This window comes from Mustela nivalis (assembly GCF_964662115.1).
Source record: "Mustela nivalis genome assembly, chromosome: 11".
Classification (NCBI taxonomy): Eukaryota; Metazoa; Chordata; class Mammalia; order Carnivora; family Mustelidae; genus Mustela; species Mustela nivalis.
The window spans coordinates 37,570,939-37,588,643 of NC_139030.1; the positions used below are offsets into that span (position 1 = coordinate 37,570,939).

Sequence of the window (17,705 nt, forward strand, 5' to 3'; positions counted from 1 at the left end):
CACTGATTGGCTTTCATAGCCACCTAAGTGGGGACTTCCAAGAGGCATCCATAACTCTGGGTTTGTTTCTGTTGGGAGAACCTTTCTCCCCTTTGTTGGAGGAAGTGCCAATAAATATTTTCAGTTAGTTACTTTTTCTTCTTTTTCTTCTTTTTTTTAAGATTTTATTTACTTGACAGAGAGAGATCACAAGTAGGCAGAGTGGCAGGCAGGCACAGAGGAGGAAGCAGGTTCCCTGCTGAGCCGAGAGCCCGATGAGGGGCTCGATCCCAACACCCTGAGATCATGACCTGAGCCAAAGGCAGAGGCTTTAACCCACTGAGCCACCCAGGTGCCCCAGTTAGTTACTTTCTGTTCTAGGGTCTTGGTTTAGAACCCTCATAAAATCTGGATTTAGGTTACTTCTTCTGTTTTGCACGATATATTTTAAGCTTTGTATTTTGTTGCCTGGCAAACTTTTGTAAAAATCACATACCCAGTAAGGAGATGATCTCCAATGCTTACAATCTTGATAAATAGGAACTATACATGAGAAATGCCTAACCTTCCTTGTTATTCAAATGTGACCATAAATGGTTTCTAACTACTACGTACTTTCCTTGAAGTAGGATGTGTGGACTAGAAAAGGTCCTTCCTGGCACTGAGGAACAAAACCATTAAATATAGAAATCCTGGCTCTTGATCAGAGATGCTTTTGGATAAAGATCTTGACCAAAAAGGGGGAAATGTGGAACAACCTCATTAAAGTAGACTGGGAAAGTTGAAAAGGGGAGGCACACCACTCAAAGTCACTTACAGGAAGAACTGTCAAATGAAGATCCTAACAAAAGAATCATCAAGAGTTAAAAACGATCAATTACAGGCCACAATAGGAAAAGATGGACATTGAGTCTTCTATAAGAAATTGACTACCCCTGCAAATCAGCTAAAGAAACTGTTATCACTTTGAATTCTTGCTTTTCTCTAATGGACTCTCATTCAGAAAAACCTCTCCCAACTTCCTTCTCCATAAGATAAAAGTTCCTTTTATTTGCTATGGTTTTACCATAGCTTGCATGTCCTGAGTAACAATTTTCTGCTATTCCTGAATAAACCTATTTTTGCCAGTAAAATAACTATTTTATTTTAAAAGTTAAAAATACTGATTTTATGTTAAAACAACAATAACAACAAAAATTCTAAATTTCAAATATATCTGTCCTTAAGAGTTTTAGGTAAAAGATGGTCTTGGATTAGTTTTAGAAAACCATATGATCATGAACTTACCAAACTCTCTTCTATCCAGTGTTATGATTTCAGGATCATCATCATAAATACCTAATTTAAAAGTTAAAATTATAAATTAATAGTTCATCATAAAAATAAATTACCACAGAAAAACAGGTTACTTACTCTTGTTTATTCATCAAAAATCAGATTACTATACTAAATCTCAAAGTTGAAGAATGTGCAACAAACGGACAAAAATGGAGAGTAAATAATACCACTCGTGATGCCTCTGAAGAGTTATAAAAAACAAAAAAAATCCATTTCCTGATAGGGACTCTTATAGTTGTGCATAGAAGTTCCTAATATTCCCATGATTTCATCTCCACAGAAAATTTCTATTATTATTTTTAATTGTTTATTTTGTAATAATTAGAGACTCAAAGGAAGTTGTAAAAATAGCAGACCTCTATGTACCCTTCCCTTAGCTTCCCCTAATGGTGACTTATGTAGTTTTAATAAAATATCAAAACTAGGAAATTGACACGAGCTGTTACTCTTAACTCGACTACAGACCTTACTTCCTTCTCAGATTACATGCTTTTTTAAATAAATGGTATCACTAAAATATTTTTTAATAGTCTTAGAATTTTTATAGAGATCAACTTATTTAGTAAATATAAATTGTCATAATTAAAATCAATGTGAGAAAATTTCTTACTATGTGAAATATAAAAATAATACTAGTGATGGATAAAGACCAGGTGTTAGCAAACTTTTTCTGCAGAGGCCAGTTAAATAGGCTTTGTGGAATGTATAGTATCTGTCATAGCTATTCAACTCTGCCCCCAAAGTGAAAGAAGCCAAAGACAATATGTAAATAAATGAGCCTGATTTTACTCTCATACTTATCATAGTCTCATAATTCTATGATTAATAAAGCTCTATTTATAAAAGGAGGAGGCAGGCCAGATTTAGCCTGTGAAACATAGATTGCTGACATCTGATACACCCTACTGCACTGCAGTGATTATAAATGAAAATACTATTTTGGAAAAAAAAAAGTCAGTCTAGAGAAAAAAATACTCCAATATGAATTTAAAGTATTTATGTGGTCTACTACAAAAGAATATCTCAGTTCTTAGCCTGCATTTCAGGATAATGAAAAATGAAGAGAAATGCTGGGTAAGTGAATGCTCCCTCTTGCCTTGATACCTGTGTTTATTTTACTTCCCCTCCCCTCCTTTGGAATTCTGCTCCAATGTTATATTAAAAAAGTGACACATAATAACTACATAAGCTTAGTAGTAAAGCAAAATTAGTTTTCAAAATTTACTCAAATAAAAACAATATTTCATACAGAGTATCATATCATCTTACCAAAATCATAACGATAATAATTCCAGCTTTCATACTGGCCTCCTTCTTGATTATCTGCAAGTCCCTTTTCTCCGTATTTGTCATACTTTTTCCGCAGATCTTCATCTTTGAGTACTTCATATGCTCTATTTATTTTTAAAAAATCACTATGTGCGTTTGGGTTATTCTATTAAAAATATTAGATATAACATTTGTTTTAGGTATGCGATCAAGTCTCTTCAAAGCCTATATGAATATTTAATTTAATCTTAAAGATTTCTGGGAGAAAAAGTAAGGAGGAGATGACATGAAATGTGTTATCACAGGTTAAAATAAGAAAGTATTTCTAAAGAACTACAATCTTCCAAAGAAAAAAAAGAATAAGGAAAGTAACAGAGAAATAATTGATGCCTCCAAAGGCTGACAGATACGGTTTTACAGTATATCATTCCTTCTAAGAAATGCAACTGAGAAAAACTAAACCTTAGAAACATTAAAATTTGTAAATATTATGCTACCTCTAAAACAATTACAAAGAAATTTGTTGGTTATTTTTCCATTTGAGGCAACAGCAACTTAATATTAACTAAAAACCACCCCAAAACAAAAAACAAAAGGTATGTGCCCCAATCCACCAGATAATTAAATGGGACTGGTGTCAGAGTAAAACTCAAAACTGGATTAGAGGGCGCCTGGGTGGCTCAGTGGTTAAGCCGCTGCCTTCAGCTCGGGTCATGATCTCGGGGTCCTGGGATCGAGTCCCACATCGGGCTCTCTGCTCAGCAGGGATCCTGCTTCCTCCTCTCTCTCTCTGCCTGCCTCTCTGACTACTTGTGATTTCTCTCTGTCAAATAAATAAATAAAATCTTTAAAAAAAAAAAAAAAAACTGGATTAGAAATGTTCCTCATTTGTTACTGTTGCACAGAAATGATTTCTAAGGAATGCTTTCATCTAAATAATAATTAGCTATAAAATAATTAGCTATAAAGACTACCATCTTTCATACAGAAACTTTAAAAATCATGTTCTGTAATTTTAAAAGAAAAATAAGAAAAATAAAAATTCTAAATAGAGTGCAGATCTCAGGAAAGATAACCAACTAACAAGAGTTCTACTGCTAAGCTGTATGCAATGAAAATAAAATAACTCTATTTAAAACTTCTACAGAGGAAATAGAAAATTATAAACCATGCCTTTCTTCTTGATAAGCCGAATCTCATTAAAAAGTTACAGAAATTACTAAAAATATTCTAAGTATTAAAACATTTTATTTTGAAAAAATGACATTATTGAATACATAATCAAATATTTATGATGGGAATTAACTGGCTTTGGCTGTTATTAAGTTTTAATTTGTAGTAATTTCTGATTCTAGTCTGGAATTTGTATGTGGGAGAAAACAGTGAAAGATGAAGCCTGGTTCTTACTAGCTCCTACTGCCATTTTTAGCAAGAACCTTTCCAGTTCTAAGGAAATAATTTTTCTGTTACTTTTTTTTTTTTTTTAAGATTTTATGTATTTGTTAGAGAGAGAACATGCACAAGCAGGGAGAGTAGCAGGCAGAGGGAGAAGTAGGATCCCTATTAAGCAAGAAGCCAGATGTGGGACTCAATTCCAGGACCCTGGGATCTTGATCTGAGCCAAAGGCAGAAGTTTAACCAACTGATCCCACCCAGGTGTCCCTTACCTAACTTACTTTATTAAAAAAACTACTTACACTACTCCACAACATTTTTGTTGGCTTTGGAATTAACACCTGTAATGGACCTGTTGTAAATTAGTTTTCAAATTAAGAGGGAATTAAATTTTTGGTATCAACATTCCTTCACATTGTTCTCAACTAGAGTATTTCGCTGCTTCTTAGTACAAAAACTGAACTGTGATTTTTGACATGATTTTTCTTAACCATGTGAGCACTTATTTAAATTTAAATATGTATCAAAAATTTACTAAAATACATTAATTAGAGATATTTAAAAAGAAAATTTTACCTACCGGGTTTTTATCAGGATGTAGCTTCAATGCCAATTTCTTGAAAGCTTGTCTTATTTCTCTACTGCTTGCAGTTTTGGATACTCCAAGTAAACTGTAAAAATCCTGATCTGTGCCCACTAAAACGGCCATATATACTATTAGAAAACAAAGAATGATCCTTTTCAAGTCTCTGACATAGTCATTTTTATTTAACCAGACTTCCATTCTTTTTCTTATACAAGTTCTGATTTAAGTGAACATTAAAATACACCGCTGGTTCCAGCTGATATAATATGCAAGTTGGAGAAGTTCTGTTCACATTACTCCAAGAGTGCATCAAGCATCATGAAATTGTCAATCTAAAGAGAGGAAACCAGGTAGTTAAAAATACATTTTAAAAAATAGTACTAACACTATTAAATAACATGACCAGTAATAGTCTCCATTCAGTGGCAAATCACCGTTGAGGACCCAGACTCTATCCTCTGGGGGCCCCTTCACTGCTTCCCTCTCCAATTTGTGAAACTACTCAAGAAAGGAGATAAAAGGTAAACGGTAGTATGTAGTTGTAGCTAGCTAGAACACTTTTTAAAAACAAACAAATTCAACTATTTGCTCTGATCAGCACCAGAACACAAGCTTGGGAAAAAGCGGTTTCCTTCCCTTTGCTATCTAGCTTAAGAACTGCTCTTTTGTAATATCATTTCCTTTTTAACTACATTTTTTTTTTTTTTTTTTTTTTGCCACTTAAGTCTACATCGGTTTCATTTTAATCAGATTTCACTTATGGGAAATATCCTTTGGAGGGGCTAGAAGGAAATACAGGGTCTTTTTTCATATAATTCTCCCAAGAATGGCATGAATTTATATTGTTTTAAGAGACAACATATTTGGTATGGCCGTTTTATCCTGAGTTTTCTCAAAAAGTGCTTACACTATACATAGAGACTACTTTATACAAATAGCAGAATAACTCCTAGAAGTGTAATTTTATTGCAATGTTTCCGTTTGAGATAAATAAAAATAGAAAAAAAAAACCCAGAAAAGAAGGAATCACTTATTTTGACATGCTCACCTGTAAAGGGTAAATAAGTTCCACTTCATCAGATCACAAAAGATCTCAAACTGCTTTGAAAAAACTAACTTTAACATTCTCAGTTTTTCCTTTCTTCATTTAATTCTAAAGGTCTATTTCTAAACTTTCTTACCTGCAAATGGTCTTTGGCTCATTCCTAACCCCTCCTTTTCATGCAACCAAAACATACCTTTGTAAAGTATGGTGATGGAGAGTAACAAATACCCAGACTAGAAAGCAAGACTGGAGAGCAGGAGAACATATTCCTAAACACCCCTTTGGGATAAGTGGTGTTCCCTGCCTAGCGGTCGTTCTCAGCGTGGGTGTGGCTTACTCGATCAGTGCCAAGCTTCGGGGACAGGTGGAAGCCGCAGGCAGAATGCAATACGAAGGCTTTCTAGCTGCCATCACTCCAGAATGGGATGCGGGAGAGGGGAAAGATGGGACGCATTGCGTGAAAGGAACTATTAAGTGTTGCTGGTGTATGAAGTCTCCGGCCGGACATGGGAGAGAGGAGCTTGAGTAGCTGAGGTTTAAGTGAGAAACTGGAGTTAAAAGCAGGGAAACCGAGGTCGGAAGGAGGGTGACGATGTAGGTAATCGGGTAAAGATGGGGAGCGAGAACACAATAAGCCGGCCGCAGGGGCGGAGGAGAGGGAAAGGGAGATTGAGGTGCACAGGCATTTCTCTCGCCCTTCCTGGAGAGCCCAGGCCGCCGCCAGCTCCGGCTGAGCCCCGGGCCCCGGCCCATGCCCACCTCGGTGTAGCGGGGTCGCTTCCTGCAGCTACTCCCCCATCCTCAAGTCCCGGCGGCGGACCCCACCCGACCGAGCGCAAGCTGTGCGCGCGCGAACGAAGCACGCCCTCTCGGACCGCCGGGCCGCCGCGCTCGGGACGGGGGAGGACAAGCCGCACCGGCAGCAACGAGCGCGGCAGCTCCAGTCGGCTCCTCGCGCCCCGGTCCCCACGGCGAGCCGGGGCGGGGCCTGGCGCGGGGCACTGTGGGAAAGGCGTGGAGGACGCGGCCTGGGAGGACCTGCGGCAGGCTCTGCGGGTGCGACGGCAGCAGGGTGGGAAGGGCGGTGTAGGTTTAGGTTGACGTGGCCGTCTGCGCGGAATCCGGCTCCGGCTCCGGCTCCGGCTCCAACCCCGACCTAAGAAACCCGCTCAACCCTAGAACGCCCCCCCCCCCCCCCCACCAAAGCGGCTGGCGCAGGCGTGAGCCGGACGTAGGAAGACGGAACCCGCCCCTTCCTGCTCCAGTTGCTACGGCGACGGAGAAACCCAGAGGGCAAGAGTAGGCGTTCAACTTCCGTGTAGCTCTGTTCTTAAAGGGAAGGCAGCGTCGTGAAGCATGTTTCTGGTTGGTGGGTGGGTGTGGCAGAGAAGGGAAATTTTGTGAGAGAAGGGTAGGTTGGCCAAAGTGATACTAATTACAGTGGCAGGATGAAAAGGAAACGGGAGAAACGAGAAGTGTGCGTGTGTGTGTGTGTGTGAACAAACATTTGAAGATTCTACAGTATTGTCTGGTTTCCTAGTCAACCAACCTAGAAACTAGGGAGTTAGCCATATTTCTCTCTCTCACTTTTACATTTAAATGATATGGTACAAAAACCGCATTTTTGATCTCCGGCAACATAGAACAGTTGAAGTAGCTACATTTGCCATCATCAAAAGAAAAAAAAAATAACATTATGAGGATACCTGCTTAGAGCATTAACCCTAACATGAAATAAGTCATAATTGGTATGAATTTCTTGGGTAGTAAATCAAATGTAAGCTTATAAAAAACTGATGACTGTATGGAATCCATAGCTGAACTTACTATATACTGCAAGAAGGAGGAGGAAGTAGGTTAACAAAAGCAGAAATATTAGAAGAGTCTAATATAATAGTAAATATGTGCCAGGAACTGGTCTAAGCACACATGTATTAATTCAGTCCTCCAAATAATCTCATAATGACTATTCCTCAACTGCAAAATGGGTATAATGAGGTAAATATGTGATAGACCTGGGAATCACACTTAAGTAGCCTGGCTTCAAAGACTGCAATATTAATCATTATGCCACACTGTGTGAACCAACAAAATCTTTAAGCTGGAAAGAAAAACAGAACACTGGAAGATCAAGCAGGGATCAGATCACAGTGAGTTTTACACTATGATGAAAACATAGGCTTCATCTTTTTGGTGATGAAAAAACTACTTAAAGCTTTTAAGTAAGGGACTGAGATTGTATTTGAAGCTGTTGGAAAGTGAATCCAAAGGGAACCAGATCAGAAATGAAGAGCAGTTAGGGGAATGCTAGATAAAGTAAATTTGTCAGGAGATGGTGACTGGTTGGATATTAGAAAGAAGAGGAAGGATCTAAGGTTACTTCTGGTTTAGGTAACTGAGCACATCCCCTGAAATGAGAAACTCAGGGAAAAAAGAAAGTGTTCTTATTTGGATATACCTATTTCAAAGTTCTTGCATTATGTCCAAATAAATACATCCAGCCTAAAACTCATGGGAAGTGTCTAGATTGAAGAAAAAAAAAAAGGGATATTATCAACTAATCTGTGGTAGTTGGAGTCATAAGTATTAACTAAGATTACCAAGAGAACGTATGCAAAATAAAAGCTGTGAGCCAAGGATAAAATCTTGGGGAATTCTAATATGACTGCTGCACAACAAAGGAAACCATCGACAAAATGAAAAGACACCCTGTGGAATTGAAGAAAATATTTGTAAATCATATATCTAATAAAGGGTTAATATCCAAAATATGTAATGAACTTATACAATTCAACAGCAAAAAACCCCCAAACATCAATTAAAAAATAGGCAGAAGATCTGAATACACTTTTTTTCAGAGAAGACATACATGTGGCCAACAAGCATATTAAAAGGTGCTCAGTGTCAATCATCAAGGAAATGCAAATCAAAACCACAATGGGATATCCCCTCATACCAGTCAGAATGAGTAACATCAAAAAGACAGAAAAATAAGTGTTGGCAAGGATGTGGGGAAAAGGGAACCCTTATAGGGTTGTTGGGAATGCAAACTGGTGCAGCCACTATGGGAAACAGTATGAAAGTTCCTCAAAAAATTAAAAATAGAACTACCATATGATCCAGCAATTCTTCTTCTGGGTGTTTATCCTAAGAAAGTGAAAACAGTAATTAGAAAAGATATACACACCCTTATATTCATAGCAGCATTATTAACAATAGCCAAGATATGGAAACAACCTGTCGATTGGCAGATGCATAGATGAAGAAAATGTGGTATATATGTAAGATAGAATATTTTGCAGCCATAAAAAAGAATGAAATCTTGTCACTTGTGACAACAAGAGTGGATTTCAAGTGCATTATGCTGAGTGAAAAAGGATGTACAGAAAAAGATAAATACTGCATGATCTTATATGTGGAAACTAACCCCCCCCCACACACACATACACACACCATGAAACTTACAGATACAGAGGACAGACTGTTGGTTGCCAGAGACTGGGAGTGGGAGGTGGGTGAGATGGGTGGAGAAAGCAAAAATGTATAATTTTCCAGTTATAAAATATATGAGTTCTAGGGATGAAATGTACAGCATGGTGACTATAGTTAATAATACTGTAATGCATATTTGAAAGTTACTAAGAGAGTAGATGCTAAAAGTTCTCATCACAAGAAAAAAAAATCTATGGGTATGTATGGGACAGATGTTAATTAGATTTACTGTGGTGATCATTTTACAATATATATAAAAATAACTAATCATCATGTTGTATATCAGAAACTAATATAACGTCAATTATACCTTAATTAAAAATTCACAAATTAAGAAAAAAAGAACGTTAGCTCATGAAGACAGGAATTTTTGTTTGTTTGAATTACTATTGCATCCCTAGTTGCTCTTGGCACATGATGGATACTAAATACATATTTCTTATATGAAACAAATTAATTTGAGACCTGGGCTGAAGAAGAGCTCATAAAGTAGTCAAAAAAGAGATGATGTACAAAAACAGCTGAATATCAAGGAAGTTATTAAGAGTGATCAGGCGAGACACTGACTATAAATTGATAACTGGGCCTGGCAGTTAGGTTATACCTACCACAGCAAGCACATATTTGGTGGATGGTATGAGTGGAAGCCAAGTTGCAGTGGACTAAAGATTGGATAGAAACTGGGGAGATGGAAAGAGCAAGTGTATAGGACTCTTGAAAGTTTGGATGAGAAGAGAAGTAGGGAAATTGTGCTACAACTTGAGGAGGATATGGTTTCAAAAGATGAAATGCTTTAGGCCTGGAAAAGCTTGAATATGTTTCAAGGCTGATTAGAAGCCAAAGGAGAGGGAAAGAGAGATGGAGGAGGAAGAGAAGGAGAGAGGGAGGGCAGGAGAGAAAGGCTGCTGATGTAGAAGAGAGGACAGAATCAGGGACAGAGATGGATGAATTAAACATTTCATTTATTCAACAAATTGTTTATTGTCCACAGGGCTATTGTCCCTGGGCTATGGTCAGCAAAGACATAGCTCCATCCTGAAGAAGCAGTGTAATGGGGGGGCACATCAATCAATTATAAAAACAAATCTATAATTATGAAGGAAAAATACGTAGTGCTGTGAGAATGAATAATGGGGAATTGATCTAATCCTGGGTGCAAAGATTTTGAAAAGGTATTGCCAAAATATATAAAATAAAAAGAAAAAAAATTAGTGAATATGGGCAAGGAATTAGGGAATGAATGGTTTAGGCAGAAGTAATGGGGAATACATCGGCTTCATACTTCTAAAGCATATGGATTGTTCAAGGAACAAAAAGAACATCAGAATGCAGTAATCCCAGGGGCACCTGAGTGGCTCAGTTGGTTAAGTGTCTCATTTCCCCTGAGGTCACGATCCCAGGATCTTGGGATTGAGCCCTACATTGAGCCCCACATCGGGCTCCTTGCTCAATTTCCCTCTGCCTGCTGCTTCCCCTGCTTGTGCTTTCTCTCTGTTAAATAAATAAAATTTTTTAAAAAAATTCAGTAAGCCCCAAGGAAAGATTCAACAAGATGAGACTGGAAAAGTAGACAGGGACAAGATCATGTTAAGTTTCATTTTAAGGACTTTGGTTTTTTCTCTAAGAGCAGTGAGAAGTCATGGACAAGTTTTAAACAGTGGAATGCCATTATTATTATTGTTATACATTAAAAAAAATCTGTGAACAATCTCAAAGTAACAAAAAAGTTCAAAGTACAATTTAAATAACTTTGTTTCCCTCAGCCTTTTTTTTTTTAAGATTTTATTTATTTATTTGACAGGCAGAGATCACAAGTAGTCAGAGAGGCTGGCAGAGAGAGAGAGAGAGAGAGAGAGAGGAGGAAGCAGGCTCCCTGCTGAGCAGAGAGCCCAACTCGGGGCTCAATCCCAGGACCCTGAGATCATGACCTGAGCTGAAGGCAGAGGCTTTAACCCACTGAGCCACCCAGGCGCCCCTCCCTTAGCCTTTTGAGAGTAAATTGCTGACATGTTTTCCCATTACCCCCTAAAATTGTGGTGTGTATTTTTTTCAAACAAGGACATTCTTTTGTAATCCACAACACGATCATCAAAAATCAGAAAATTAACAATGATACATTAATACCATCTAATCGTCATATCTCCTTCAGGCTTTGCCATTTGTCCCAATAATGTCAGTAGGATTCAGGGTGTAATGACATGTTTCATTAGCTGTCATAGCTCCTTAAGCTCCTTCAGTCAGAAACAGTTTTACCTTGACTTTCAAGACCTTGATACTTGTGAAGAATACAGGCCCACTATTCTGTAGATGTCTCCCTCTTTTGGTTTGTCTGATGTTTTGTCATGATTAGATTTAGGTTATATATCTTTGTCAGAAATACATTTAATAGAAGTGACACTATGTTATTTTCACTGAATCTTAATCAGATGGCCCCAAAGTTTGTTTTGTTTTATTATTGTGGTGTAAACTTAGATCGCTTGAAGAGTATGTGAAGCCCTTCTACTCTAAAGTTACTTTTTTTTTTCTTGGTAATTAAGAAATGCTTTGTGAAAGGTACTTCCTAATTCTGTGAATAATCTATTCCCCATCAGACTTTGAATTTATTCATTATGCTATTATGGATTCATGGATTCTTATTTTAAGAGGTTAAGATCCATTACTATCATTTTTTTTGGATGCATAAGTTGTTCTAGATTTGACCTTTTTTAAAATTTAATTCAATTAGCCAACATATAGTACAAAATTAGTTTTTGATATAATGCTCAATGATTCATTAGTTGTATGTAACACCCAGTGCTCATCAGATCTTGTGCTCTCCCTAATGCCCATCACCCAGTTACCCCATCCCCCAATTTGTATTTCTTTCACACTGGCTTCTGTGTTCTTTTGATAGTCCCCATCACTTTTTGATTGTGCTTATTTTACTGCACAATAAGATGTTCCAGACTCATTCTGGACTTTTCCTGACTCAATCCTGATATCAGCCATTTCTATGGTTCTGTTTCTTTTTTGAAAAGATTTTATTTATTTATTTGATGGATAGAGATCACAAGTAGGCAGAGAGGCAGCCAGAGAGAGAGGGGGGGAAGCAGGTTCCCTGCTGAGCAGAGAGCCTGATGTGGGCTGCTCAGTCCCAGGACCCTGAGATCATGACCTGAGCCAAAGGCAGAGGCTTAACCCACTGAGCCACCCAGGTGCCCCTATGATTCTGTTTCTTCTGAAGAATGATATTTAGATAGCAAGATTTAGGTGCTAGATATGTTCCAAGCTTTTGGGATGCTGTTACTCCCAGGCCTTCTTAGTGGATAGAAGTAAGAAATATATATGTACATACTCACACACATGCTCATATTTACATATTCATATTACATATATATATATATATATATATATATATATATATATATATGACTTTTAGTTCAGACTAATATCTCCCATGCCTATACAATGCTACAGGAGTCATTCCATTTGTTCTAGTTTTCTCTTTTTCCTGAGAGTAACTCTATTCCCTGAAAATGAGAAACATGGTTCCCATTATCCTTGATATACATATACCTAATATTCAATTCTCCTGTATGTTACCAATCTCCCGTTTCTGACGCTGGCCCTTCTCCTGTGCATTTGCTGTCTTCATCCCACTTGGGTTCCCACACAGTATACTGGGCCACTCTAGGTGCCCTGCTTACTTCACTTCACACTTATAAGTTTCCAATTTATGCCAGCTGCCCTCCCAACAGGACACCCTGAAAGAGCTCCATTATGCAATAAGTCATTACCATTCCCATCTCTCCATCTCTACCCTATATGGACACTCTTCTCACCTTGATTTGGCTCTGACATTGTGCCTGTCCTATCTGATGGCTTTTGGTTTGGATTCAGAATGGGAAAGGGCCATGATTATTTTTAGTAATCATTTTAGCTATAGGTTGAAGAATATATTATAGAAGGGCAATAGTAAGTATAGGAAAGCTGGCTAGGAGACCTTGTAGTGGCCCCGGTGATAGATAATGATGTCCTGGACTACAGTGGAGTTAGTGCAGATATAGAGGAGTGAATAGATTGAAGAAAAAGGTAAGAGGTAATATATAGAGAGGATTTGGTGATGAACTGGTCATGGTGGGGAAAAGAAAGGTATTTGGAGACACATTTCTATGTCAGGTAATTGACATCATGATGTGCACCTGCTTCAGGGAAACCAAACCCTTACCAGCCTCAGTATAATAAATCAAAACTTGATACAATAGTTCTATCATGCATGAAATATGTTATAGCAAGGACTGTTTTGTTTTTATTCTATTTAGGGCATTGTTACGCATCCAAGATCAGCTCATGTTTCTTCTGGAAAATAATTTTCTGTAAGCCATTCAAGCATATTTGAGCATTTCATCCTTTCCTATGGCATTTGTTACACCATATTGTAATTAAGTTTCATTGTTCAGTCTACTATAATGAATTCTTTGAGATCAGTAATCAGAATTTATTTACTTTTTTCCTCAGTGTCTAGCTAGAACAGTGCTTGGCACCTATTCAGTGCATGCATATTGATGGAATGAAGAATCAATATTTATCATGTGCAAAGAGGAAAGAATGGCCCTTTGTTCCTAAAGTCATTATTACCTGGCCTGGGGAGGAACATGACGAACAGGTATTCACACGTAGAAGCATAATAAAATAAATGTCAAATGAGTGGTAAAACAATATGTTCCATAAGGAATCAATTTGGGGCTCAAGTGCTCAGAATGGAATCAGAGTGCAGTAAGGGTGTTTCCTAATTTTAAAAAAATGCCTAATAAATTTGGAATTCCAGAGCCAGGTAAAATCTTTCAGGTCATGGAGTTCATTCTTTAAATTTGCAGAGGAGGAAACTGAGGCCCAAGAAACTTAATGAGTGACTTGCTTAAAGATACTGAAATGCAAATGGATGAAATGAGAATATAACCCATGTCTCCTATTTTCCTAGTTGGTGTGAAACGGTAATCATAACTAAAATTTAGATGTGCTTTATATGTCCCAGGCACTCTACCAAGCACTTTACTTGTATTAACACGTTTAATTGTCATAACCACTCTGTGAGGCAAGTGCAATTATTATATTAATTTTACAGATGGAAAAACTGAGGCTAAATAACCAATGTTACACAGTTAGGAGGCAGTAGAATTTGGATGCCAGCCTGGGCAGTCTAGATCTGGAATCTATAAGGAATACCACAGTCAATTAATTGAAGTATTCCTGATAGCGTGAAATTGCAGAAATCAGCATTTCTGATTTCAACTAAATAAGGTGTTATTTTCATATAATTTTTCATAACAACATAATAACCTGTCACAAGTGTTTGATCTTGGGGGTAAATTGTAATAGCTAATTAGATCAGATCAAGTTTGTAAGGACAAAATAGCTGATGTCTTAAAATCACTTAAAGCATATACTAATGGAATTGGTATTTGATATATGTGTTGAATTTAGTTGAATTTTTGGTTGCTTATATCTGTGATAATTATAATTTCTTATTCATCTCCAATAAACAAGTCAACCTTCAACTGTAGCTGACCTATCTTTCATGCTTACTTCCCTACTTTCCAACTATTTCGACACTATAGTTTGTAGTGTTAAATAACTTATGTGTTAAGGGGCGCCTGGGTGGTGCAGTTGGTTAAGCATCTAACTCTTGATTTTGGCTCAGGTTGTGATCTCACTATGGTGGGATTGAGCCCCTCATTGAGCTCTGCTCTCAGTGCGAAGTCTGCTGGAGTTTCTCTCTCCTTCCTCTGTCACTCTCCCTGTAATCTCTCCCTCTCTCCCAAACAAATAATCTTTAAAAGGAAAAAAAAATGTGGTAATTAAACACTTAAGTTAATAAAAGTCAAAATAAAGCAAACATACGAATGTATACACATGTATACATATGTATAGACACACATATATGTACATATATTTTGTAAATATTGGTTTTACTTGGCACTATTTCCTACCTAAATACTTACTAAGTTGAACTGAAAGCAAATAAAAAGCAAATATGGATTGACAGTCCTAGTGAACTTATTTTTTTATTTTACTTGATAAACAATAGGGGACCAAGAGATCAGATTATAAACTGGTAAAATGTGCCTGCCAGCCTATTACATCCCAAATCTTTGGAAATGATAGAGAAGTTCATTAAAACAAACAAACCCCACCTCATCATTGCAAAACAAGTACCCTTCTCCATGGACCAGAAAGTCTGAGGAATCCCTAAAACGTCAAAAGCAAAAGATGTTAAGTGGACAGAAGAAATCACTGAGCAAAGCATAAAGATAAATGCTGTAAAATGTGAGATGGCTTCGGATGTTTGTAAGTAAAGAAGAAAATAACATGACAATGAGGGAACTTGTAGCTGTTGGTTGAAGGACTGTATTTAAGGGAAGCTATGCAGGCTGGCCCCTGTGTTGGATGTCCCCAAGACTCACCCCAGGTTTGATGATTCACTAGAATGATCCATTGAAATAAGAATATAATTGTACTAATGGCTAAGATTTACTACAGGGAAAGGGAACAAAGCAGAATCAGTAAAGAGAGAAGGTGTATGGGCAGAGTCTGGAGGAAACCAGTTGGAGTTACACAGGTCCTCTCCCAGTGGAGTCACACAGGACACACAACTCCAGCAATGAGTTGTGGCAACATGTGCAAAATGTTGTGACCATATGTAACAAGGGAACCTCAGTAGTGACTAGGTGACCAACATTTTTACTGGGAGCTGAAAGTGTAGGCATCCCTTGTTTAGCATGCACCAAAATTCTAGACCGTGGAAGGAAAATAGATGTTCAACACAAAACATAATGTTTTTAGAGTTCAGACACAGGGAGACATGCTTGCTATTTAAGGAAAGATTTTTTTTAACAGGAAGTTGTTTATCAGCCAAGTTCCCAGACACCGGGCAAGGACCAAACTTCCAAGCAGAACTTTCCAAGAATAGGAGTCTTAGGGTTGCTCTGTTAACTTTTTGGAAGATGTCATATTCAGAAAATTAATGATTGTTACAATTCTCCCAGCCACACATTTTCTCTTCCTTTGTGAACATAAAGGAGTTTGTATAGTGCACAGAAGTAGCAAGAGAAGTTAAGGAGTATACACAAAGTGGGCTGTGTGCATCTCAGATGGTACACAGTTGATTGTCTAGGGGTGGGAGCAGGGACAAATTTTTTTAACATTTTATTTTTAATAAAAAATAATTTGAAAAATTTAACTTGTATTACTAGAATGCCAGCTACTTGGAGTCAGGGATCCAGAACACTGATCATGCTAGAAAGGGGCTAGTGTTTTCCCAGTCAAAATCCCCACAGCACTAAGACCAGGATGCTTTATCTGAATCTGATATCTGGCCTTCTAAATGCCTGGGTCCTAGCCCATAATGTGATAAGCAATAGAAGACCTGGACAACAACTACTTCTTTCTCAGAATTTTTATCACAGGCCTGGTGTGTTCAATGTCTCTTCATTTGACATTGTTTGCTCAACAATTGGCACGAAAAATTAGGGCATCTGAGCCAGCATTCCAAGGTCTGCAGATCAAAGACCTATTCTGGAAATTAGAAAAGCCCAAATAGGGCAGTATAGCTAGCTTCAAGGATTGGGAAGGATAATTACTAATGTTACAAGAACTAGTCCTTTGAAGTCCCAAGTTTCTTGAACAGTAAATTTGCTGAGAATGTCAAGACCTGGGGAGCTAGATTGTCAATATTTCATGGCTGTTATTAGGGCCTTTGAGGGAGTTGCATAAGACATGAAACAGAAGGATAAAGGTGAACTGAAACTGCAGGTGAAAGTACTAGCTGAATATTCTGGTGGGTGCAATATGCAAAGAATTTTTAGATAAAATGAGACCAAGTAAATGGATCATTTCCCTAACCCATGTTCTATAACTAGAGCAATGTAGGTTGTCACGTAAACAGGGTATACACTATGCAGTAAGAGACAGAGCATGTTATTAGGGTACTATGTAGAGTAAGAAGAGGGGGAAGCATACAGTGTGTGGTCCTCATTATCATCCCTTCTGCTTCCTGCTTCCACGAAAGTGATAACCTTGAAGGAGACCAAGTAAACTAACAGAATTGCTAGGCAGGCCTTCACAATGAGATGACCTCTTTCAGAAAGCTATGTAGTTATGGCATTTAAATAAAGGGGCCAAATGGTAGCTGCTACCCAATCCCACCAACCATGACCCCAGGTCATCTGATGATTCATACATTAAAGCAGAGGCATTGACTGTCCAACTGCAGATGCCCAGATACACAGTTAAAGCCTTGAGAGTATGGTACTGTTTACTTTGAGGCCATGCAGAGACACTCCAATCAGACATGGGTTATACTTTATGGCCCAGAGAAGAGTAAGCTGATCTGTCTAGCATAGGATCATATGACTATTCCATGGACGTAGTACCTGCAGAGTGTGTGGCTATGAAGTGCTGGGATAGGTGCCCCAAATAGATAAATTTCAATTGTCTGCTGCTCAGCATGCCATTGTAGACCAGCTGGACCTCCTGCCTAATGCTTTATCTGCCCTGGGTACACCTTCTCAAAGGTTTATTTGTTCTTAGCCATCTTTTAGCAATCCAGAAAACGGGGTACAT

General features: G+C 37.9%; 1 protein-coding gene across 6 annotated transcripts in view; it reads right to left on the reverse strand.

Annotated features, from left to right (window-relative positions):
- The window catches only part of DNAJC10 (DnaJ heat shock protein family (Hsp40) member C10), a 49,764-nt gene extending 42,911 nt beyond the window's left edge, over positions 1-6,853 (reverse strand). The window contains exons 1-5 of one of the 6 annotated variants that reach the window (XM_082690208.1): positions 5,749-6,853; positions 5,616-5,668; positions 4,562-4,899; positions 2,587-2,752; positions 1,267-1,317 (exon numbers count right to left, since the gene is read on the reverse strand). In XM_082690208.1, coding sequence (XP_082546334.1) covers positions 1,267-1,317; positions 2,587-2,752; positions 4,562-4,765 — 421 coding nt within the window. In that variant the 5' untranslated portion in view covers positions 4,766-4,899; positions 5,616-5,668; positions 5,749-6,853. Of the gene's footprint in view, positions 1-1,266; positions 1,318-2,586; positions 2,753-4,561; positions 4,900-5,615 lie in introns of all 6 variants that reach the window. The other 5 variants (XM_082690209.1, XM_082690207.1, XM_082690205.1 and 2 more) reach the window with 5 other exon arrangements.
- Positions 6,854-17,705: the final 10,852 nt, after the last annotated feature.